This window comes from Lutjanus erythropterus, chromosome 3, assembly GCF_056507025.1.
Source record: "Lutjanus erythropterus isolate fLutEry1 chromosome 3, fLutEry1.hap2, whole genome shotgun sequence".
NCBI lineage: Eukaryota > Metazoa > Chordata > Actinopteri > Lutjaniformes > Lutjanidae > Lutjanus > Lutjanus erythropterus.
The window spans coordinates 44460616-44484369 of record NC_139319.1 but is presented as its reverse complement, the minus strand read 5'-3'; the positions used below and the strand labels follow the sequence as shown (position 1 = coordinate 44484369).

Genomic DNA, 23754 nt, shown 5'->3' with positions numbered 1-23754 from the left:
GAGATTGACTATCTTTTCATGCTGCAAACAGATCTTTTCACGTTTAAGTTATTTTGTAACCTCTTGGTCACAGGCAGCATCTACAACAACCAAGCTTCTTATGATGATATTCAATCAAACAACTCAAATTTTGGACAGGAACCCGACAATATCACACCCTTCCCATGTTCTTGAGATATTAAATATGTAAGGTTTTGATCATTTTATTAAACTTGGTAGTGTTAAACTCATTCATAAATGTCTACATCATCAGCCTCCTTCAGAGCTTCAGGCTCAGTAACATGTGGAGCATCCAGCTGGAATGGTATGGTGCCCCATGTAAATCCTTATTTACACAAACAGCTTTTTCTTCCTTGTCTACAAAACTTAATGTGGCCCTGATTTGGATCACATTAAACTCAAACAGTTTTTGAAGAAGGATCAGTCATATAGTCATAATTAAGCTGGTGCTTCTTGTTTTATGGTGTTATAGTTCAGGTCTTGTTGTTCTGTCTGTATTTCCTTGTTGGACTGTTTGTATTTATGGTTTAGTTTGTGTTTTGTTCTGTCTTTTTTGTATTTGTTGTGAAATCTGTGTATTTTAAAAGCCAAGCTAGGGATGGGAAAATTAGCTTAGGCTATAAATACTCGTCTCTATACAAAAAAAAGAAAGAAAATATTTTTTAAATAATTATTTATTGTCCACCTATATTAAATAATGAGATAATTTGTAATTTAGTGCATTTTTTAATAAATTAAAAACTGGATTTGTAAATTTCTTAATGTCTGTTTTTACTGTGCAATTAGTTACTAAGTAATGAAATGCCTGAGTACTATTTCCGTAGCACTTGTAGTCCTCTATACACAGGGTTTCTTGCCCCCGAGTACGCCTACCAGGCAGGCTGAACTGACTTTCTCGCAGCCAGTTTACAGATATTTATATATAAGTCCATGCTCTCGACTCTACTACTGTTAAATGTTACGTTTAGACTTATTTTGTCTATGGCTGTGAATCGTGTTTCCAGTGCTAGAGAAAAAGGCGGAGTTTTTCCTTACAGGCAACAGTCTGGGAAAAAAAGTCACCTTTTGCGCGGGAGATTTCTTTCTGCTTCCTGGTGACGTAGCGTGTGTGGCGCGTCGTGGTTTCCATCCAGCACAGACTCTGACATACTCCAGAGCAGAGACAGAACAAAGAATAACTCCTGTATTTGGAAGACTATGGAGCACATTCAGCCGCCGAGTTCTGCTGCTCTGAACGGGTAAGAAGTTTGACTGTATTCGATACGAGAGAGAGACAAACATCCACCGAGAAGAAGTTAACAGACAGACAGACAGGCAGACAGACAGACAGGAGACACGCTGCTGTGTGCAGTGTTAGTGAAGTTGTTTCGTTCAGTATTTTAGTTTGTCATGTGTAAAACCCCAGCCTGAGTGAATCTGTCCCATTTCTCGTTCTGTCACCTGTCTGTGCTGTCTCCTGCTCAGTCCCTCCATGTCTCTGTCCATGTTAAAGCAGCTGGTTGACTGACAGGCCTGTCCTGACAGTAGACCTGTTGGCGGTGGTGTTAGCAGCAATACAAAATTACTGCATAACAACAAAATGCTTAAAATATTAGAAATAAAAGTATTTATTGTGCAGGAAAAATAGCCCATGTGGGTGTAGACTATATACACAATGTGTTCGAGTTGTTTTATATATAACTTTGCCTTTAGCATGTTTGACAGTAGTCACTTAATCATGTAGTGATTTTAATAAAAATAAATAAATAAATAAATAAATGATTGGATAAATGATTGGTTAATTGTAATAAGTGACAACAAATTAGAAATAGTTCCACAGCTGGTCTGTTGCCCAGCAACACGTTTCATCACATACTCAGCACAAAATACCCCAAACCTGTACTTAATCGTTTAACATACTTTTGTGCAAATAAACAGTAGTATGATTCTTTCCAGAGGCACTGCACTGCGTTTAAAACGTCACTTCCTGACAGCCTCCTCACTGGTTAGGCACACGTAACCATGGTAACCAGTGTTAACAATGAACTAATTGAAAATATACATTATGCCAAGCACTTAAATTGAAATGTTACTGATGTTACATAGCTGCCTTGATAGGTGCCTGCATTTGTCTCTCATGATGTTGTAGATGTCATTCAGACTGCAATGCAGTTAAACATCAAAACTCAATTGTGTAGGCTGTCCTTTTGTTGCCTGAATGGATCCATAAAACCCTGCATCAAGACTGTATTTAGCTTGTATTCTGTCTTCTAAACCAACTGAATGTCGACATTTATGTTTTTGAGACTCGTCCTGTTGTGGACCAAACAACCAGGGCCTTGATTCCCGGACCCTCCTTAGCTCTAAGTTGTACCTTAAGGTCCCCTTAAAGCTTACAGCCTGTTTCCCCAAGTCTCCTTAGCTAAGATATACCTTCTGAAAGCTGTCACAGTTTTAGCTTTGTTAGGCTAATATTATGCTTTTTAAATGGACACATCTAGGCTACTTGCGCAAATTACATCAGTAGTTCAAAATTAACTTAATGAAATTTTCTTATCATGGTGGTAGCCTAATGAAATATAGGACCTCTCTTTAATGCTAATTGAATTTGTGAAAAATTATGGATTCTATGGTAACTGAGGATGTGGCTTTTTTGTCTGTCTGTACGCCAAACTGACCCTGAGTGCTGAACACTGGTAATAGAGGAGCACAGACCTCATACTCACACACATTGTAATTAAACATGGCTATGCTGCTACAGGTGCCTATTGTGTGCTGACAACAAATTTGTATTACATCTTTTGATTGTATGATAACAAAACCATTCATCCATTCAGCTGTATCATTTATCCTGGCCTTTCAAGAAGTCTCAGACTGTGGTTTATACTGTATTTTCTGATTCATACTCTGTTTTACATTTTGTGGGCTATATGATGGGGAATGACTCTTTAAACTGGTGAGTTGGGATCACTATAGGCTGTTTTTTTATTGGAGCTATCACAAAATCTCGTCTGGACTCTTAAATAAATTAGCAGATGATCTTTACTAGCCATAGCTTCCTTTGTTGTAATATTAGATGGAGGTAAAATGATTATGGCACGCTTGTTATGATAAAATGTCATTTATGAGCCTTTACAAGTGATCAATCGATGTGTGCACCGCAGCTAAAGACAGCTTACAGCTTACGATGTACTTCAGCAGCTCTTCCTTAAGAGCACCTGCTAAGGGACAGTCTGGGAAACACTTGCAAAAGTTAGCTTAAGTATACTTTAGAAACTTTCATAGGATGCTAAGGTACATTGAAACTGGGAAACACACCCAGAATTTTACTTGTATGCAAGTATTCATTTCACTATTTAAACCAAACTTTACATCTATATTTTTGTTGCCAAAAAGGCTGTCTGATCACAACAAGCCAATGAAAATGCTGCTGCAGGTGCAGATTTGGAGAGGTGACTGTGACCACTGAGCAGAACGGAGCAGGACTTGGGAGCAATTTATACCTGGAGAGATTTGGAGAAATAGAAGCCTGCTATTGGTCATGCATTAAACATCAGTAATTTTTTTAACACCAGAAATTTTATTTGTAACTAATATTTCAGTAACGAAACAGTACGTGTACTTGAGTACAGATTTTCAGTACTCTTTCCACCACTGTTAGAAGACCTGTAAAGCAGAGTGATCCATGTAGATAAAAGTCCCAGTGCTGGTGTCCTCTGTATCAGCGCTCATGGAATGTCTCTGGTCCAATCAAAACAATGATGTTTCCCTCAGGTCTTTCAGAAAACTCACTATTGACACAGGAGCAGGTTTTTTTCCTTTCAGGTGAAGACAGAGGCCAAAGATCTAGTGGGCAGGTGTGTTGCCAAACACCAGCTGAACTTCACCTAAAACATATTTCTTAACAAAGCTGTGAACATACCCACAGAACAGAAAGGAGATTTCATTGAATTAAGGTACAGCCTGTTCCCCTGGTGCTTGTAAGAGATGCGGGCTGTAAGCTTTTATGTTCAAGCTTTTACTGAATATTATACACATTAAGCTTCTTCTCAGAAGACTACTGTGGTATTTTGAGGTGAATGTGTTTATGGTAATCCTGTGTGTGTGTGTGTGTGTGTGTGTGTGTGTGTGTGTGTGTGTACACACCCAGTAATACATGTTGAATTTAAACAGAACAAACTGTGATTTCAGTAAATGGAAAGTGACAGAAATTACTTAAGGGACCAGTCTGTAACATGTACAGGAATGCAGAATACAACAGAAATAGAATAAAATATTTATCTAAGTGTACGATTTATTTAGGTATGCATTTGGCATGGGCAGTATTTGATTTTTCATACCTTTATAGCTTCCTGACATTTTACCAGGGTATATATTATGGTGGTATTTGCATAAAACTTGTGTAAAGTGTCGCTGCTCACCTTTCCCTCCGCTCAGTGCCAGTGGTGTAATGATGCATCAATATATAGAGTCCATATTCAGCGATCCAATATGATAGATGCAAAGTCAAAAATATCAATCTATATCGTCATCATTTTAAAATTCCCATAGTGTGTCTGTGTCTCAAATGGAAGAGTTCAGTCAAGGTTTAGGTGATTGGGTGACTGTATCATCTATTGGTGATGGGCTGAATCCATTCCTGGTTGGGTTTTTTGGTCAATTTTTGGGGCAATATTTGCAATTTTATTTTGCTAATGTAACAGTGTTTCTCAACCCTGGTCCTCAAGGACCCCTGCCTTGCATGTTTTAGATGTTTCTCTGCTCCAACACACCTGATTCAAATGATCGGGTTGTTGTCAGGCTTCTGCAGAGACTTGATGATGAGCTGATCATTTGAATCAGATGTGTTGGAGCAGGGAGGCATCTAAAACATGCAGGGCAGTGGTACTTGAGGACCAGGGTTGAGAGACAGTGATGTAACAGACTGACAGCAGCTGCTTAGCAACACACTCTCATCCAAAAGCACAGGGCACATCCAATCAGACTGTTTGCACTCTTTACATGCAGTGAATTAAGGATTTAATTCGACTAAATCGGTTTGAATGAAGCCAATTAAGCTCGTCTTAGCTCAGTAAAAGAGAGAAGCTTAAATGCAGAAGGTGTACAGTTGTGTGTCTCTTTTTAAAAAGGAAAATAGGTGTGTGAATATTTAACTTCTTGATGCTTTTTTGAGTTTATTTTCTTTATTGGGCGTAGTGAACGCATGCACCATATGTGACACAGTGAATTTGCTGCTTGGGCACATCTCCCAGCTGAGACTCAGGAGGACACGAGGAGGTTGGAGTTGGGTGCTAATATATTGCCGGTCGCTGGTTAATGGGCTGACATTGGCCAGCTGGAAAATTTTATTATATTGCCCAACCCTAGTTCAGTCATAAAATTGTCTAAACTTAAATATAAGTGAATGTGTTAAATGGACAAACGACATCGTCTGATATCGATCGCAGGCTCCTGAATTTAATCCATCAGTGTGGCAGACTTTGTGATATCAGCAAATATCAATATAATATAGTAGACTCAGTATAATATCATATTATGATGAAAGCTGTGATTTACACCACTACTCAGTGCACATTCTCCACCACTGTCTGTCACATAGACAATAATCAGTCTGCCACTCAACCTCTTTTGCGCGTACAGACTAAATGTAAAATAGTCTCTAACAGTTTCTAGTTAGTCCTGTAACTTTGTCTCCCAGCACCTTCCCATCAGTTTAATAGAAAGAGGAGTGTTTGTATTTTTGATGGTATTGATCATGGTGTTGGCCAGTATGTTTTCATTAGTGTGTAATCACATGAAAATAAAAGTCATAATGTTTTTAACTCAGAATGGGCTCTTTATATCTACAGAGGGAGTGGCTCCTCTTAATGGGGGTCAGTCTGTTGCGCTGCCATGTATCTACAGTAGTCCTCTACAGTCAAACCAGACACTGGCTCTAAATATGACCTCTGGCTTTTTTTGTGAGTTTAGTTTCCACTGTAGATTCTCCTGCATGCTTGGAAGGGGAGGGTTAGACAGGGTGTGTGCAGTCCGCAAGCTCACCACTAGATATCGCTAAATCCTACACGCTGGTCCTTTTAAAGGATTGATTTTTCTCTTGGATCTCAAAACTTTACATCCTCGTTGTCTTGTTCCGTTTCTCTGTAGAGGTACAACCAGGAAGAGAGAAGACTACCTGGAGTGGCCAGAGTACTTCATGGCTGTGGCCTTTCTGTCAGCCCAGAGGAGCAAAGACCCGAGTTCACAGGTGTGTGTGCTCTTCTGCATGTGTATTAGAGCTGTACCTAGAGCTGGGCAATATAGCAATTGTATTTGAGTATGATCATGTCGGCGTTTTCCCTGTTTCTGGTGGTTACTGCTAAGAAGCAGTTAGGATACTGTACTCAGAGTGTGAATATCTGCTCAGCTTGTTGTATACTTAGTGTAAGGTTGTGTGATGTGTTTGCTGTAACAGAAAAGTTTATTTCACATTACTATGGTGTCTCACAGCAGAGTTGGTCCAGGCTGAGAAGCTAGTTAGCAGTTACGACTCATGGTGCTGTGGCATTAAAAAAAAAAAAAAAAAAAGGATTGCATGTGTTAATCTACCCATAGCTTCCAGCTCTAAAAAGTACCAGAGAGACATCTGGTTTTAGGCTGCCTGACTCATAGCTGCTAATTAGCTAGCTCTGATACATGAGCTATCTGAACCTTGTACTTTAAAAAAAAAAAAAAGTACAATGCAATAAACACAATCTTTTGATCTGTTTCTGTGACGACAAGCTTGCCAAGTCACACCACTGAAAATATCCCCACTCACAGCAGACAGGAGGTGAAAGTGATGCCTGTTTAATCAGCACCTCCTTCAGTGCCACACAAAGCGCTTCAGAGTTAAATACAGCTGACATCTGTCTCAACTTTTCACCACAACTCTGCACTGATATTTGTGGAACTATTACTTAAAAAAAATAACAGTGACAGTAAAATTGTCACACTATGATGATTGAATTTAGTCCGTAGATCACATGCAGGCTGAACCATGGGCAGTGATCCGTACGGATGATGTGTTACACCCCTACATTTTAGAGAGAATATGTATAGCCTAAAAATATTGAGATATAATTTATAAGCCATATCACCCAGCCTTAGCTATAACAATTAGATACTTCACAAAGATGTCTATTTGGTGGTTTGCCTTCAAAACAGCATCAATTCCTCTTGGTACACTTGCACAAAGTCAGGGATTTTGTAGAATCTTAGTCAGGTATTTAACCAAATATACCAAACAGGTGCTAATGATCAGAAATGATTGAAACACAGCCATTAACTGAAACAGAAACAGCTGTGTGGGAGGCTTAAAACTGGGTGAGGAACAGCCAAACTGCTACCAAGGTGAGGTTGTGGAAGACAGTTTGATGACACAGGTCAGACATAATGACAAGACACAAGGTAGTTATACTGCATCAGCAAGGTCTCTGCCAGGCAAATATTTCAAAGCAGACTGGGATTTCAAGATGTGCTGTTAAAGCTCTTTTGAAGAAGCACAAAGAAACAGGCAACGTTGAGGACCGTAGATGCAGAGGTCGGCCAGCTGATGAAAGACACACTGTGCTTACTTCCCTTCAAAATCAGAAGATGTCCAGCAGTGCCATCAACTCAGAACTAGCAGAAACCAGTGGGACCCAGGTACATCCATCTACTGTCCAGAGAAGTCTGGACAGAAGTGGTCCTCATGGAAGAATTGTAGCCATACCTTCAACGTGGAAACAAGGCCAAACAACTCAACTATGCATGAAAACTTAGGAACTGGGGTAGAGAAAAATGGCAGCAGGTGCTCTGGACTGATGAGTCAAATTTTTAAATATTTGACTGTAGCAGAAGGCAGTTTGTTCACCAAAGGGCTGGAGAGCAGCACAATGATGAGTGTGAAGCTGCATTTCTGCAAATGGAGTTGGGGATTTGGTTAGGATTAATGATGTCCTCAGTGCTGAGAAATACAGGCAGGCAAGAGGCATCTGATTGGCCCCAAATTTATTCTGCAGCAGGACAATGACCCCAAACATTAGGAAGGTCATTAGGAACTATCTTCAGCATAAAGAAGAACAAGGAGTCCTGGAAGTGATGGTATGACCCCCACAGAGCCCTGATCTCATCATTGAGTCTGTCTGTTCTCCAAGATGTCTGGAACAACCTACCTGCCAAGTTCCTTCAAAAACTGTGTACAAGTGTACCTAGAAGAATTGATGCTGTGTCGGAGGCAAAGGCTGATCACACCAAATATTGATTTGATTTAGATTTTTCTTCTGTTCACTCACTTTGCATTTCGTAAATAATAAATAATAACATTTTATATTTTTGAAAGCATTCTTACTGTACAGCATTTCTTCACACCTGCCTAAAACGTTTGCACAGGACTGTATATATAATATATATCTGGAACAAACTGTTGAACTCCTCTGTGCAGGTGGGTGCATGTATAGTGAACCAGGAGAATAAGATCGTCGGCATTGGTTACAATGGTATGCCCAACGGCTGTGATGATGACCTTCTACCCTGGTCCCGGTCTGCTGATAGCCGGCTTGACACTAAATACCCCTATGGTGAGAAGCTCTATCTTTTGATCAGAATTTTGAACAGTTCAGTTGAGGAAATTGTGCACATACAACAAAGAAGCAAAGTGCTCCTGGTTTCAACCACCACAGAATATTCAACTGACAATGGAGGGGAGGATTTCTCCTCTGAACACAATCCAATTTGAAAGGTGTTAGGTGATTATACACTAATAAAAACATACTTTTAAAATATTATAATCAATTTCTGCCATATTGTGCCAATAGATTCTGGAAATCTTTGACTAAAACTGAACGAAGAAATTAAACCTAGGTGTAAAAAAAAACATTTAACTGAAGCAAAAATAAAAATTAGACTTCAGAAAAAATTCAAATTGACTGAAATGATATAAAATAAATATGTACAGGAAATGTCTTTAGTAGGGCTGCAGTTAACAATTGTTTTCATTATCAATTAATGTATTTTCATGGTTAACTGATTAATAGCAATTAATGACAAATAAATACTCCTCACAATTTCGAGAAAATGTTTGACATTTTTGAAATGATTCATTGCCTAATTGACTAATTGATCATTGCAGCTTTGGTCTTTATTTTTAGTCTTTCAGTCAGTTTTGTCAAATTAATCAACAGGACCATGAGGAGGCATTGGTGCATCTGTTTATTGAGACTGGGATATCTGCATGACTGTGAGTCAGTCAACTGTCTTCACAAAGTTTTACTGTAATACCTGATCTTCTTCAGTCTTGCCCCCAACAAATACCCACATAATATTAAAAAAAGCAATAAACTAAAACTGAAACTACCTAAATACATTTTAAAAGTAGGATGAAACATTTTTAAACAAAAAAATAATAATAAAATGAAACAGTCAAACCCACTCAGCAAAAAAAATAACACAAAATTGTAATAACTCTTGTGTAGAAGAGACTGTAATTCATTAGTCATGCTGAGTTCTAAACTTTGGCCTGTGGAGGATAAATAATGAAAAAATCTTTTTCTGCAATAAAAGAGGTTCTCACACTCTACACTACTGAGCCCTCTTCACGTCTCAAGTATGAAACTTCTGCCTGTAGAGGGCGCTAGAGGATAAGTATTGAAGAAGTAACCTACATCTTTTTCGACACATGAAGAGCCTCTTCTCATCATTTCACTGTTTATCCTTGTTTAGATTTTCTTAATGCTGTTGTCTATTCACAAAATACTTCTGCATAATATCTGAAATTTAAACAAAAAGGTTTAGAGCAACCCCTGGATGCTGAAGTGTTTTTACAACCTCCAATATTAAAGAGAATAAAACAAGCAGTTTACTGATTATTTGACCTTTAGTTTGTTTAAACCTGTTCCAGGAGTTTGGTCAAAACCTATGGAATGACTAAAACTAAAGCTGATTTTACTCACACAGATTTCTAGTACTAAGAGTTGTTCATCGGGACGAAGTTCCATGAAAATTCCTAGGATTGGGATGTTTTCTAAGAATTTCCCCTTAGAGTTAAGAGTAGATCCTGCAGGGATAATGTTTGTGGTCAATCTCACTAGAAATGCACTTACATATTATTATTATTATTATTATTATTATTATTATTAATAACAATGATAATAATAATAATAAACTTAAACAAAGTGTTGTACAAAAGAAAATGAAACCAGACATTGCAAATAAATCTTCCCTGTAACACAATAATGCTGTAATGCCAGAAATGAAAGTGATCACAACACTAAAGATATTTGCGACTTTGGTCTGTTATATCAGCCGAGTGATCAAACAGTTACAGCACTTTCACAGTCTTGTATGGTGACATGGTTCACTTCATTTCCACTGGATGTCCACACCTCACAGGCTCACAAAACAGGACACAACAGACTTCCTCATTAATACCAAATATATTAAGTACCAAAATAACCAGCATGGTCAAAAAACATAAGCAAATAAATATAACAACTATCAGCATTTGAAAAGGTTACTGCACAAATAGAATAGAGCTCTTTAACAGTACTCACACCATGTTTTAATAGAAACTAAATTCTGTCAAATTTATTACTCATTCCATGCCCATTATCATGATTTTTTTTTCTTTTTTCTTTTTTTGATCAACCAGTCACATTCTCTGTCAACCACACCTCCCATCAAGATAAAAGATTGTGTCTCTTCCTTGTTCAGAGTGGCTCTGAGAAGTTTTCTAAAGATTGGACTCCTTGCCAGAAATGTTCAGGCTCACTTCAGAGCTCTGAGAGTATTTTTAGCATGTTTGTGAACACTGGGGAGTACCGCTGCATATGTCAAGTCTTCACAAGTCGAGTCACAAGTCACAGGCCTCAGAGGCCTACACCGCCTGCCCCTTGGAGGAGCGACTAGCATAACCGATGTGAATCCTGGCCGTTAGATTTTCATATTTCTTCTACACAAACAGAATTCTTTGTCTGATGGTGGGACAAGAGGAAAGGTTAACATTATGTTAGAATGTATCCAGAGGACGAATGCCACCAGCAGTCCATGGCAATATGATCGATCTCCAAGCATTTTAAAAATTCAGCAGCAATATCTTTTTAAAGGAGCAGTGTCACAGTTACTCTGGATCAGGGGTCTGCAAGCTGCAACTCCGGAGCCACATGCGGCTCTTTTCCCCCCTCTCTAGTGGTTCCCTGCAGGTTTGACAAAACAAGAAAAAGAATTCATAATGAATCTTTTTTTTGTTAACGTTTTAATTTCCATGTGCCATAGTTGTAGGTCTAAGTGACTCTGACTTTCCTCAGTTGTAAAAATTGTTGTAATATTGTATTATTGTAACATCTTCAGCTCAGCATTCTCCTCTACATTTTACCGGTGGTTAGTCTTAAGTTCCCCTTGGCTAGCTTTGAATGCCAAATCCAAAAATATTAAAGTGTCTGATGAAAATATTTGTGGCTCCAGACAGATTTCATTTTTTCTTTTTCGGCTGAAAACGGCTCAATTGACAGTAAAGGTTGCTGACCCCTGCTCTGGATAGACCACAGACCTGACTGTGGACAGTTCAACCAACCAAATGCAAAACACAATGAAAACTGTCCACTGGTTCTGCATTTCTGAAGAGTTTATTCTCCAGTGTGATAGAAAACACCTAGCGTCCCAGGAGACTGGCTCTTGTATTTCATGCCTGCGCTGCCTGTCTCTAAAGGTTTATTTATGGCCACTATTTGTTTTCATAGTGACGTGTCTTTTAAGGCTTGTTTGCCGTACGACCTAATTAAATGTATAACAGGAAGATTTGTGGTGTCTGTCCCACAGTGTGTCATGCAGAGCTGAACGCCATTATGAACAAGAACAGCGCTGATGTGAAAGGCTGCACCATGTACGTGGCTTTGTTCCCCTGCAACGAGTGTGCCAAGCTCATCATCCAGGCAGGTGGGTGTCAACAACACACACACTCACACCTTCCAGCATTAGTGTCTTTTGCTACACTGATATTGATTTTTCAAGTCTGTAAATGATATTTTATGTTATTTATTTTTGACACATTTTCCCTTGCAGTATATTATTATTATAATTTCAATCAAATTTCAAACTCTTCAGCCTTAATCAAAAAAATTTATTTGAGAGTCTTTCAATAACTGCTGCTGCATTTTAGTTAAAAATGCTGAGTTTATACATCATTAAACTTGTCTGGAATAGAGTTGGGTGATATGTTAAAATTTTCCAATTTTTTCCGATCATTGTCAGCCCATCCATCAGCAGCTGGCGATCTATAATGTTAGATGATTCATAAACATGAAATGCTCCTAACAGGGACAGAATGAAGAGCATATTGAATCTATTTTTGTATGAAATGCACAATTATAGGATCAGGAATATCTTCATTTCTGTGTAACGTTTGCACCTTTTCAGCTGATAGTTGTCTCGCCCTGCGTAGTTCACCATCTGATCCTACTGCACTTTGCACAGCCTGACAGAACATCAAGCAAAGATCAGCCTTCTGTTAGTAACAGCCTCATTTAGCCACCATACAAAACTGGCGTACTCATCCCTCTGTCCTGATTAACGGTGTGAATCAGTTTGTTTACACTGACAATTAGAAGATGGTTGAAGGGCCACCTGGTACCCTATCAGGGGCCAGATTTGGCCTCCAGCTCGCAGGTGAGTATTACTGCTACAGAGTCTGCCAGAGACCACCTTGTGGATCCCACCAGCTGCAACACCCATCAAAATGTTGATGTTCTGAGTCCTCAGTCCTCGGTAATACTCAGTACTGATGGGTCGGATCACGCCCATCTTTCAACCTGGAAGGTGTTGTGACTGATTCTGGCACAGTTGTGACGTTGTGTCAATGAAATCTGTTCATGGACCATATTAACACCTGGCAAAATACTCAAAACTGCCTCTGCCACAGTATGTGATTCCAGAGCCACATTTGGACCACACACACGCACACGCACACGCACACACACACACGCACACACACACACACACACACACACACACACGCACACGCACACACACATACACATAGACTCACAGACTCACAAGGTGAAAACAATACCGGCCACATGCTGTCGCAGCTGGTAAAGGTTGAGTCGTGTGTGTAATGAAAGCTTAAGTCTGAGCTGAGCTCTTACGTAAATTAACTGCAACAACATATTAACATTCTGCTGCAGCTGAGTATTTTTCAATTTATTTCAATGATTAATCAAGAAATAAAATAGGAAATGGAAAATTACACAGACAAACATGTCCAGATAATCTTCAGACCTAGTCTGACCTGGTCTGAGGACAGCCCTGTCTTTACTACAATTCTTATAGAGTCAGTCAGTTATCAGTATTATAAGACAACATTTATTATCCTGAGAAAAAACGTGGTCACAGTAGGAGAGTAGAACCAGAGATCCACTGTGTGGAGCCAAAAGCTTTCATCATTAGGTTCCTTCATCACACTGTGCTGTATGTAAAGATATTCAGGTGGGTTGTCTGTAGCACCGTCACATGCCGGTGTTTCAAATGAAACCTTGAATAATAAATGTGTCAGAAAGCTTCATTTCACCATCTTTATTCTAAATCCCCACCAGTGGCTGTAACATTCAATGCACCTCACCATACAGACGTGTGGTCAGTGTGAACAGCATATTAGGGCTGGGCGATGCTACCAAATTGGCATAGGACTACATCCACAGTGAAACATCATGATGTGCAGTATCTTTGTTATGCACCACATGTGTTTAACTTGTGTTTGGCCCCTGATGCTTAAAAGTAAAAGCTCGCTATACTGAGGAAGCTAAGCTAAGAAACCATCAGCACAAATAACAACAACTGATTGAAAGAAGCACACTACCAGCACTGCCAGGATATTTTTATTTTCTCAACCACAGTTCCAGAATTGGAACTTTGCCAACACTTCCTGCCTCATTGAAAGTCTGAGGGGACGCAGTATCTCAAGTACAGAAGGCTTTTAATTCACAGTGTTACAATAATAGAGGGCTCAGTGAATGATGACATCGTCCATCAGCCTCACCCGACGGCATACTTCTGATTTTGCTTTTGCATCAACAGTAATTGGGCAAAAAGTATAAAGTTTGTCGTGACGGTGGTCTGCTCTGTGGAGAGCAGAAGAGCATCTGCAGGATGCAGCCAGCATTTACTATAAAATATCTTGCTTAAAGCCAAATAAATGGATGGACAGCCTTACTAGGGAGACAAAGGCGGCAGTCAGATCAGTTCCTTCTTTGTCCTCTTGTTCTCTTGTATTACATACTCATCAGCTAAAAAGGCAAATAATAGTCTTTATTTTGCCCTCCTGCTATCTGTGTCCCTTCATTATCCCTCCTTCCCTCTGCCCAGGTATTAAGGACGTGGTCTATCTGTCTGATAAGTACCACGACACACCAGAGATGGTCGCTTCCAGAAGACTGCTCAGCATGGCAGGCATACAGTACAGGTGAGTACATATTTTTCACTGGCACACATAAAAAGCTCAAGTGTTGCTGTCTTGCCTCAAAGCTAAACTTTGTGTTGTAATTAACGTCTTATGGAGTTCCACATTTTCCCCAAATTTCATCCTCTGTTTGCAACTTCATAGTTATTTACTTCATTTTCTGGAATGCTTTTCAGCTCAGTTTTAGCTCAATTCAAAGAAATTAACCTCCTATTTCAAACTGTCAAACATCTTCAGTCTGATGTAGTCAGACACTGACACCTTATACTTAGATTTAAATCTTAGTTATCATTGATCTTCCAGATAGCTGAAAATCTTTGTGTACCATCAGCAATAGCGATAAGAAAATAGTTCAAATGTTCAGTACTTTCACTTTAGTGCATTAAATGCAAACCACTGTGAAAGCTCATAGCAAACACATATACATATCTCTCATTAATGGGATGAAGTAACACAACAGCCAGTCTTTTGGTATGTTGTTCATCAACAGAACAGAAACAGAAAAGACTGTGGAGTGAGAAAATGAGTGCAGACGGAGAGTAAATTGTGAATAAAAAAAGGACAAGTCGGCTCGTCCAGCTGTGAGGAGACCCGCCAAGGGGGGGATTACATATCTCCTCTAGCCTGGGAACGCCTCAGGATCACCCGGGAGGAGCTGGAAAGTGTTGCTGGGGAGAGGGACATCGGGAATAGGCCCCGGGGCTCGATCCAGACAGATGACGGACAGACAGACAACTACCAGAATGTGGTAGTACCATCCCAATCAAGACCATTCTGTCACCGCCGCCGCTTCCACCCTTTGAAGTACACAACATGTAATACTGATGATAATAATAATCATCTTTATTTATAGAGCACCTTTGTGTGCTTCACACAAGGCCATAACTTCATAACAAGCAGATCATAAAAACAATAGCTGCAACAATTAATCCATAATTAATTGACTATTAAATTAACCACCATCTAGTTTGATAATAGACTAATTGTTCCAAATTCTCTGATTCCAGCTTCTCAAATGTGAATATTTTCTGGTTTCTTTGCTCCTCTCTGACAGTAAACTGAATATCCTTTGGGTTGTGGACAAAATAAGATTTTTGAGGACGTCATGCTTGGCCTTGGGAAACACTGATCATTTTTCACCAATTTCTGACATTTTATAGACCAAACAGCTAATCGATTAATGGAGAAAATGATCAACTCATTAATTGATGATGAAAATAATCTTCACTTTTAGCCCTGATATCAAGCAATATGAAACTTCACTATCATGTTTGTAAGTTTTGTTATGTACTTCAGTTTTAGGGTCGGTAGGTTTTTTGCTCATCAATCCAGATGTCTGTTCTCGAAATGGTGGGGGTTTAGTCTTGGCTGGGTTACATGTACACCCCTCCTAGTTACTCATAAAAGTAATGCACCTCAAAACAATAGTGGGCAATAAAGTAACATCTAGTCCAATCAGATAAATGGTGAATGAGATGGGAGCTCTGATGCAACCTTGCTTGACCACCTGTCCTGATTTTTACAGTGAACAGTAGCAGTCACGACATGCAGGAGGATGCAGGAGGATGTTGAGGCGGGTGATAATGACGAATTTTTGAGGGCAGCCAAAGTGCTCCGAGGCATGCCAGAGTTTTCCTGGTTGATCAAATTAAAGGTCAGACTTGGTCAGGTCTCTAAAGCTGAGAAATGGTTCCAAGTGCGTCGGCTGCGGTTGTCCGTCTCTGATAATATCAGTCAAAAACCACAAATACGCAGGGAGATGTGGAAGCAGACTAAAGGTGATGAAAAAGAGTGAACTGTAAGGAACATTAGAATAAGCCAACTGATTTGAAATGATCTATACGTAGAAACATAAAGCACCTTTTATTTTCCATGACAGAGCTAATGGCTAATGATGCAGTTCTCGTACTACAGGGCATTAGCCACATTTTAGTAAAAAAAAAAAAAAGGCAGATATTGTTGTTTTGCTAACATTCAGCATACTTAGATTTTCTTTAATTTAGCTAACTGGGTGTTAGTTCAGGTATTGGAGCATACACCATGTCTACTGTCTGTCCTCCATGAGTTTTATTCCAGCCCACCACTGAGCAGACAGTCTAGTGTCCAGTTGTCTGTCTCTTCTTGTTGTATACCTGCGTTGGATTTCTTAAGTTGTATTCCTTTGTTGTGATGATCGACTCTTAAACAGACACACTTCTCTTGGAACTGTGTAAAAAAGTTATTATCAAACTCTCTAGGGAGGGAGTTTCTTCAAATTTGGCTCAAATGACCACTTGGACCAGATGAACCAATGAGATTTTGGTGGTCAAAGGTCACTGTGACCTCACAAAACAATTTTTTAGCCATAACTCAAGAATTCATATGCTAATTGACCATTTGCTAAGCACTGCCCTCCTTCTGTTTCTACACCTGCCAAACTTTCCATTCTCCTACGGCATTTATGCAGCTTACAGTGATGACGGTGGCAGATTTAACATTGAAACTGGGAGTAACTGTTGAAACAGGAGGTCTTTGAATCCTTAGAGATATAGGTTTGATTCCCATCTATGGCCCTTTGCTGCACGTCATTCTTCCACTCTCTCATCAGCTGTAAATTAAAGGCATAAAAAAAGCTTTGTTAGAGCAGATGAAGACAGTTTCATCCACACATGAGCTCTTTCTGTTTCACATTTTTGAGAGACTATGAAAAAGACATCACTGTCCAGACTCGTGAAATGCTTAGCATTGCTCTTCTTAGAGCCTCCTGCACTCCGCTTCAACATGTAGGGAAATGGAAAGCTTGACAGCTGTACAGTTAGGGTTGCTAAACTATGATTGGACAGTTGCTGTTTGGAGGTGGGATGTAACAAAGAGTCAATTATGACAGAATTTCACACAGATGTCTAACAGGATGAGGGGGTGACATTTAAATTGAAGTGGTCAGACGTCAGCTTCACTGTGACATTAAAATGTTCAGCTCTCTATCAGTCCTCTGTCCTCCTCTGGAAAAATAGTCTCTGAGTGAAGACAGCATATTATTCACTGGAATCACTATATACATTATGAGTCTGGACAGACATGGTTATAAGACTGCTAAGCGATAATTCTAGTTTTTGGTTGTTGTTTTTTTAAATTCCCCTCTTGGTCTTGCTCTGTTCTCGCTCACAGACACTTCTTTCTTTTTACAACGTCAGGGTGGGGGGACAGATTAGACTAAAGTGTGACTTGAAAATACAATGAGAGAGTGATTTTCATCTTCATCCATGTTTTTATTTGGTGTTTTCCATGTGTGTCCTCATACTTGTGCACCCTGGACTGATGTGCATGTTTGTTTTTTTTTCTGTGTGTTTTGGCAGGCAGTTCAAGCCCAAGAGGACTGAGATTGTCATTGATTTTAATTCCATTAACCACTCTGGAATGCTGAACAGCGCGACCAAGTGAAAATGCAAACGGCTCACCTTGGGGAGCTGCTGAATGAGGCGGGGAAGCAGAGGAAGACTGACGAGATTGAAAGGGACTTTGATGCCTCTTTTCTCTATGTCTTCTTGCCCCCCTGCTTTGTCCAAAGGAAAACTCAAGGATACCTCGACTTTGGCATCTTTTGATATTTTGATTAACTGGATATTCAAGATACTTTAATTTGATGCTTCGCCCTTTGTGGCCGACTCTGGCAGAAGGTCGTTAAATGCTGCTTTAACACTTTTTTTCTCTTTTAAAGCTCCCTCTGGGTTTAGGAATACAGGAGGACTCTGAACACACTTTCTTAAGTGTTTGATTTTAAAACCTTTAGTGTTGCGAATCAGAACTTCTGTCTGCACAAGGGAAAACCTGATATCAGTTTTTTCCCCCGCAAACGGACTATTCTAGACGCACATTGATATCTAGTTCATTTGACCCTTCACACTAACAGAAGAAGCTGCCCACTAAATCAGTCTTGTTGTGTTGAACACTGAAGTTGCTCAGTGTCACTGTCTGCCTCTGAGCATCTGTGGAACAGTGGGAGTTTCACGAGGTACGAGCTGTGTGAACAATGAGGACACTGTAAAAGAATAGCTCGACTTGTTGCTTGGCTGTATAAACCTGTCACATCAGGGTTGCTCTGTATGTCACTTCTTTACTTACTAGTAGTTTGCATTGAGTTGGCATTAAGAGCAGACACTTGTCTTTACACACTATGTATATGGGACTGTGTTCATGTGGGGTTTTTAATATATTCCTTTTCGGGGATATTCTCAATAGTTCTGAAAGGTGTTGGTGAAACATAGTTTCTGTACTGGAATGTGTTGCTGTAAATTGTCTGTTTCCAATTGTAGTAACGTGCCAGCAGATTCTCTTTCAGTTATCACTCATAACAGATATTTTTATTTTAGCTTTCCTTCATGGTACCAAAAGGCTTTTAAAAAACTTGTTTTCACCTTGTCTTCAAAGACTGCTGTTAAGCTGTTGAACTGTTAGATCAAATGCATGAAAGCTAATCACTGTACTGTGTAGTGGTACAGGTATGTACATGTGTGCTTTCACATAGGTGCAGGCAAACATTTCACAGTTCTGTGTGTTTATATCATCATTCCTTCAGCCTAATCAGCTGTCAGCACACTTAATAAAACTTTTGGACCACACAGCTAGTGTCCACTGTGTTCATTATTCATCCATCTCAGTGAAATACGTACTTTGTCATTTATAGTAGACAGTATGACTGTACTGGCCATTAGGAGCAGCGGGGCCTGGCAAGCAGTCACATCTAGATGGGAACCTAGACCCACAAAAGATCTCACAAGAATGATCTTTTTAACCCAAACCACGATCTTTGTCTAACCCTAACCAAGTGTTTTCTGTCCCTAAACCTCAGCAGATCTTAACCACAGTATTGTTACATTATGAAACATAATCACAGCGTGCACAATGAAGAAACTGTGTGTACAAATCTTGCAAGGGTTTCACAAATCGAAATAATCATCAGTGCATCCAGTGTGATAGGCTGAGCAGTGTGGAGGAAGAAATGTACAGCACGGGAAAGAACGAAAAAGACAAAAGGTGGAGGTGAGAGGAAGCAAAGCCTGAGATGGAAGTGCTGCTAAATGTTTTAAAATTACAGAGGTTGGATAAAGACATACCAGCAGGACTTCCCCCAGCATGTATGTCACAACTACCTGTCTTGAATTGATTCTGTGTTTTAAAATCTTTATCGTGCTCTGTGGGAAAGCAGGAAGTGTGTGTGCATGGATATAATCTGGAAGATAAAGAGCTTTGTACTATTTTTATTTTTTTGTCAGGTGGAAGTATCCAGTTACTCAGGGGTCCCAGAGCTTCATGATGATAATCAGAACTCTGATGAAACACCAGGTGCAAAACAAACACGACACATGAATATTTATTGCTGCTGACTTCAGACACATAACTTCTTTTCAACTATTTTGAATGTTTCTTTTAAAGAGGCATTCCACACTTTTGACCTGTAAGCTAAATTATAATACTGTACTGTGACTAAACACTTTAGTGCTGGTGTTAATATTGATATTTCTTAATAAATGTATTTTTTTTAAAAATCAGCATTTCATGGGTTGAAAATGGCTCAAATCATCCTGAGCCTTGCGAGGGCAATGCTGACACTCTTTGGGACTGCTCTACGTTGTGAGATTTATATTTTTAAAATAAGAATATTGACATCAGAGTTGGGCAGCCCACCTCCTCCAGCCCCTGCTCTTGAGCTGGAGTGAGACAGTGCTCATTTTCAAATATATGCTGATTGAAACTCATTTTGCTATTCCTCTGCTTAACATTTTGACTTTTGGTAGATTTGATGGCAGGCTGCAGCAGCAGAGCTACATACTGACATTTTTCCCACAGACACACACACAGAGCCTCTCCTCTCTGAGCACTAGCGTTAGCTGGGCTAACTACAACACACACTTTTACAAAAGGCCCACAGATGTGCTTCTAGTGAGTGTCACAGCTCCAGCAGACACTCTGTTTCCAGTGTTTCTCTGTGGACATTTAGAGTCTGACAGCAGCTGCACATGGTTGGTTAGCTCTGACTATTACCTGTTACTGCAGATGCACTGAGCGGGTTCAGTCTGACTGTCTCTGGTCCAGTGTCTCATTACTATCACCTGCTCTCGAGGCCACGCCCCCCTACAGTTGCAGTCCTGTACGCCCCCCAGCCTGCCCCCTTCTTCAATCCCATACCACTTTTTAGCATTTTTCAAAATTCAGATAAAATAATTCAACAAAAGATTTCCAGTGGCCTGCTGTGCATAGAGTGAGTGCAGAGATTAACCTGGACTGACTTTAGAGTCCCCGCCTGAATTATTATCCAAGTCTGCCACTGAGAGTAGCTACTTTTTGTTTTTATTGGTTGTTACCTCTTATAAAATATTGAACTGTTTTTCATGAAATCTGTTGGAAGGTCCAGCCAAGAAATAGGTTTTGGAAGTGTAGCAATATTGTGACCATGTGGCTTTTCCTCTGAAAACAAAACAAAACAAAAACAAATGTGAGTGACTTCAGTTTTCAACAGTATTTTGGAGCAGATTTCTGCAGATGTTGGTGTTTGACTCTTTGAGTCTGCAGAATCCTGAAGCCCCGCTTCAGTTCAGAGTTTACTGAATGTGTCCAAATTGTACCAGTTGTCAGGCCCTCAGTGAAGGACATACAGATGGACAGAGATTCCTCCCTTTATATTTAGATATAATTTATACTGTATACAGTGGTGGACAGTAGTGAAGTACATTTACTTGAGTACTGTACTTAAGTACATTTTTTGAGTATCTGTACTTTACTTGAGTATTTGTTGTTTTTTTTTTTTTTTGGAAACTTATTACCTTCACTCCACTATATTTCAAAGACAAATATTGTAGTTTTGACTCCACTGCATTTGTAGGAAGGTTGTTGTTACTTTTCGACTAAGCTTTGAAGTCAGCTGTGGGTGTTTTTTTCTTTTCTAAAATGCAGTTGGTCACATGACGTGTTCCTCACAGAAGAAAACCAATCACAGTAGCTCCTCTCAAATGGGACTGATGTAAAAGTGGAAATACATCATCCAGGCGCTCTCTGTAACAAGAACAAGCAAACTCTCCCTCTTTCATTCAAACAAAAAGGAGTAATAGTGACGGCAGGAGAAAGACAAAATAAACCTCAAGATGTTATTATAATTATTCATTATTCCAGGTAGCTTTTAAAGTTGGATTGTTTTTATCGGGGTGAATATACTGCCTCTGAAGACAGAAAGAAATCAGTTATTTAACAGACTTGGAGAAATCCTTAGAGTTATCTTCAATCTAATTTTATGATGTGATTTTAATACAGTTACATCAGAAAATGACAATAACTATCCTTTTTGGTTTTGATTGTATTTCTATGCTGAAGTTTTTATAGGTGTTTCTATAGGCTTTGTGTAGCAGAGTGGTTCTACAAGCAGGTCAGTGCATCATTAGACGGTTTCAGAGAGTTACAAGGTTCTGTGAATGCATCATGAAAACAATACAGCATGTATTGATATTAGAAAATGTACTTTGTAATTTGTACTTTTGAATACTTAAGTATTTTTAAAAACATGTACTTTTGAATACTTAAGTATTTTTAAAAGCAAGAACTCTAGTACTTTAACTCAAGTAAAATTTTGACTGAGCAACTTTCACTTGTAGTAATATTTGACCAGGAGTATCTATACTTTGACTCAAGTACTGGGGTTGAGTACTTTGTCCACCACTGACTGTATAGTATTACACGTATTAGCATGACATCTCCACTTCCTCCCACAGTATAAAACTGAAGCCAAAATATCCTGGATACGAGCGCCGCCATCGTTTGGAGACAAAGTCTGAGCAGTAGTGGCCAGTCTTGGAGCCGCACTCTGAAGTTCCCGGCCACACACACACAGCCAGCCGACTCACAAGCAGAGCTCAGCTGTCAATCATGGCAAGAAACCCCATTTCATGGCATTAAATAACTACTTAAAACAAAACTCATGAGAACAATGAATACTTGAATAAATATCAGTGTGATAAGAAATATCTAAAATATCAGAAACCATCTTTGGGCAATTTTATTTGACATGTACTTTGACATTTAGGTTTGGCCCATGTCCCATCTATTAACATTTGGGAAGCAGGATTTATGTCCTGTACTGCAGCCAGCCACCAGAGGACTTTAGCTTCTCTTTTAACATGCATTCAGACTGAATCAGGCGCCGCAGTGTTTTACCGCAGGAATGTGCAGCGGTGCAGGGAGTGGGGATGTGTGTTTTTTTATGCTGAGAACATAGCAGCTGTAAAACAATCAGAAAATAGTGTCTTATTTTTCTAATTCCCTTTCTCATACTGCTCTCTCTGCACACTGTCTCCCCCTCCTCTCTCCCAAACGCAGTGACACAAACCCAAGGAGGCTTCTTCATGTTGCTATTTTGCTATTTTCCAGCATAAACTGCAGCCAGACTCACCGACGCTGATTACACAAAATTAACCAAACGAGGACACAACTGTAGAGAATGATCATGAACTCCACCTGGACACCACCTGTTTTCAGACAAATTTCAGACTGACTGTGGAGAGAGTCTGATCGCCAGCTTGCGATTGGCCACCAGAGCGTGACATCAGGTTACATTTCTCCAAAGGCTGACACTTTTTCAACTTTCTCCACTGCATGCTGCTGCAGATGTCACTGCACTCTGTTAATATCAGCTGCTGGTGATATTTCAAAGCCAAACTCTGACAGTGGAAAAGAATAACTTGGGCCAAGCAGGCTTTGCCTCATGTAAATCTCCCACTGTAGCCTCAGCCATTGTTCTGCTGTATGAGCAGGCATGGCTGCAGTACAGTACCAGAGTGCCAGCAGACCTGGAATCAGCAAACCACCAGCATCTTAACAGAATGTGTATGAATGCATGCGTTAAATAAAAAAAAGTCTCCAAATGTAACAAACTAAAAGTGATGCTTTTTCTCTACTTAAGTAAGAGTAAAATGTATGTGACAACACCATCTTTGGAATGTGACAATAAAGAATTTAAGAATTGATCGACAGGAAAAACATCTAAAAAACAGTGGTAAAATGAATGGAAACCAGCGATTGATCGTATATTGTGTTGTCAGGTGATAGACAGGAAATGTGGACAGAGAGAGGACGTCCCCATATGGACTTGCACTATGGACATTGTGGTTTATATGATTAATGCCTTTTGTAAAGATGTTGATGCCAAGAGGATGAAATCTGCTGACTTTGATCAAGTTAAGTTGGTAAGTTAGAAGTTGGCTGAAGTTTGGTTTTTAAGTGAACGACTATTGGCTGGATTGCCATGGAGACAGTGCATGGTAGCTCACTGATAGCTTGGATGTTTGTGAACAGGTGAATGA

At 39.6% G+C, this 23754-nt stretch overlaps 1 protein-coding gene across 1 annotated transcript; it reads left to right on the top strand.

The window, feature by feature from the left end:
* The first annotated feature begins 3492 nt into the window (after nt 1-3492).
* LOC146330831 (deoxycytidylate deaminase-like) lies at nt 3493-18297 on the top strand. The gene is made up of 6 exons (XM_084747629.1): nt 3493-3517; nt 6127-6226; nt 8423-8558; nt 11794-11910; nt 14335-14431; nt 17764-18297. The coding sequence occupies exons 2-6, from the start codon at nt 6176-6178 to the stop codon at nt 17846-17848; spliced, it is 486 nt and encodes a 161-aa protein (XP_084603755.1). The 5' UTR covers nt 3493-3517; nt 6127-6175; the 3' UTR covers nt 17849-18297.
* Nucleotides 18298-23754: the final 5457 nt, after the last annotated feature.

What these genes read in the sequence shown, in the direction of transcription:
- LOC146330831 (XM_084747629.1), top strand. Translation starts at nt 6,176, where the DNA reads ATGGCTGTGGCCTTTCTGTCAGCCCAGAGGAGCAAAGACCCGAGTTCA. An exon ending in GCAAAGACCCGAGTTCACAG is followed by an intron (nt 6,227 to 8,422) that starts GTGTGTGTGCTC and finishes TCCTCTGTGCAG; the next exon opens with GTGGGTGCATGTATAGTGAA. An exon ending in TGACACTAAATACCCCTATG is followed by an intron (nt 8,559 to 11,793) that starts GTGAGAAGCTCT and finishes TCTGTCCCACAG; the next exon opens with TGTGTCATGCAGAGCTGAAC.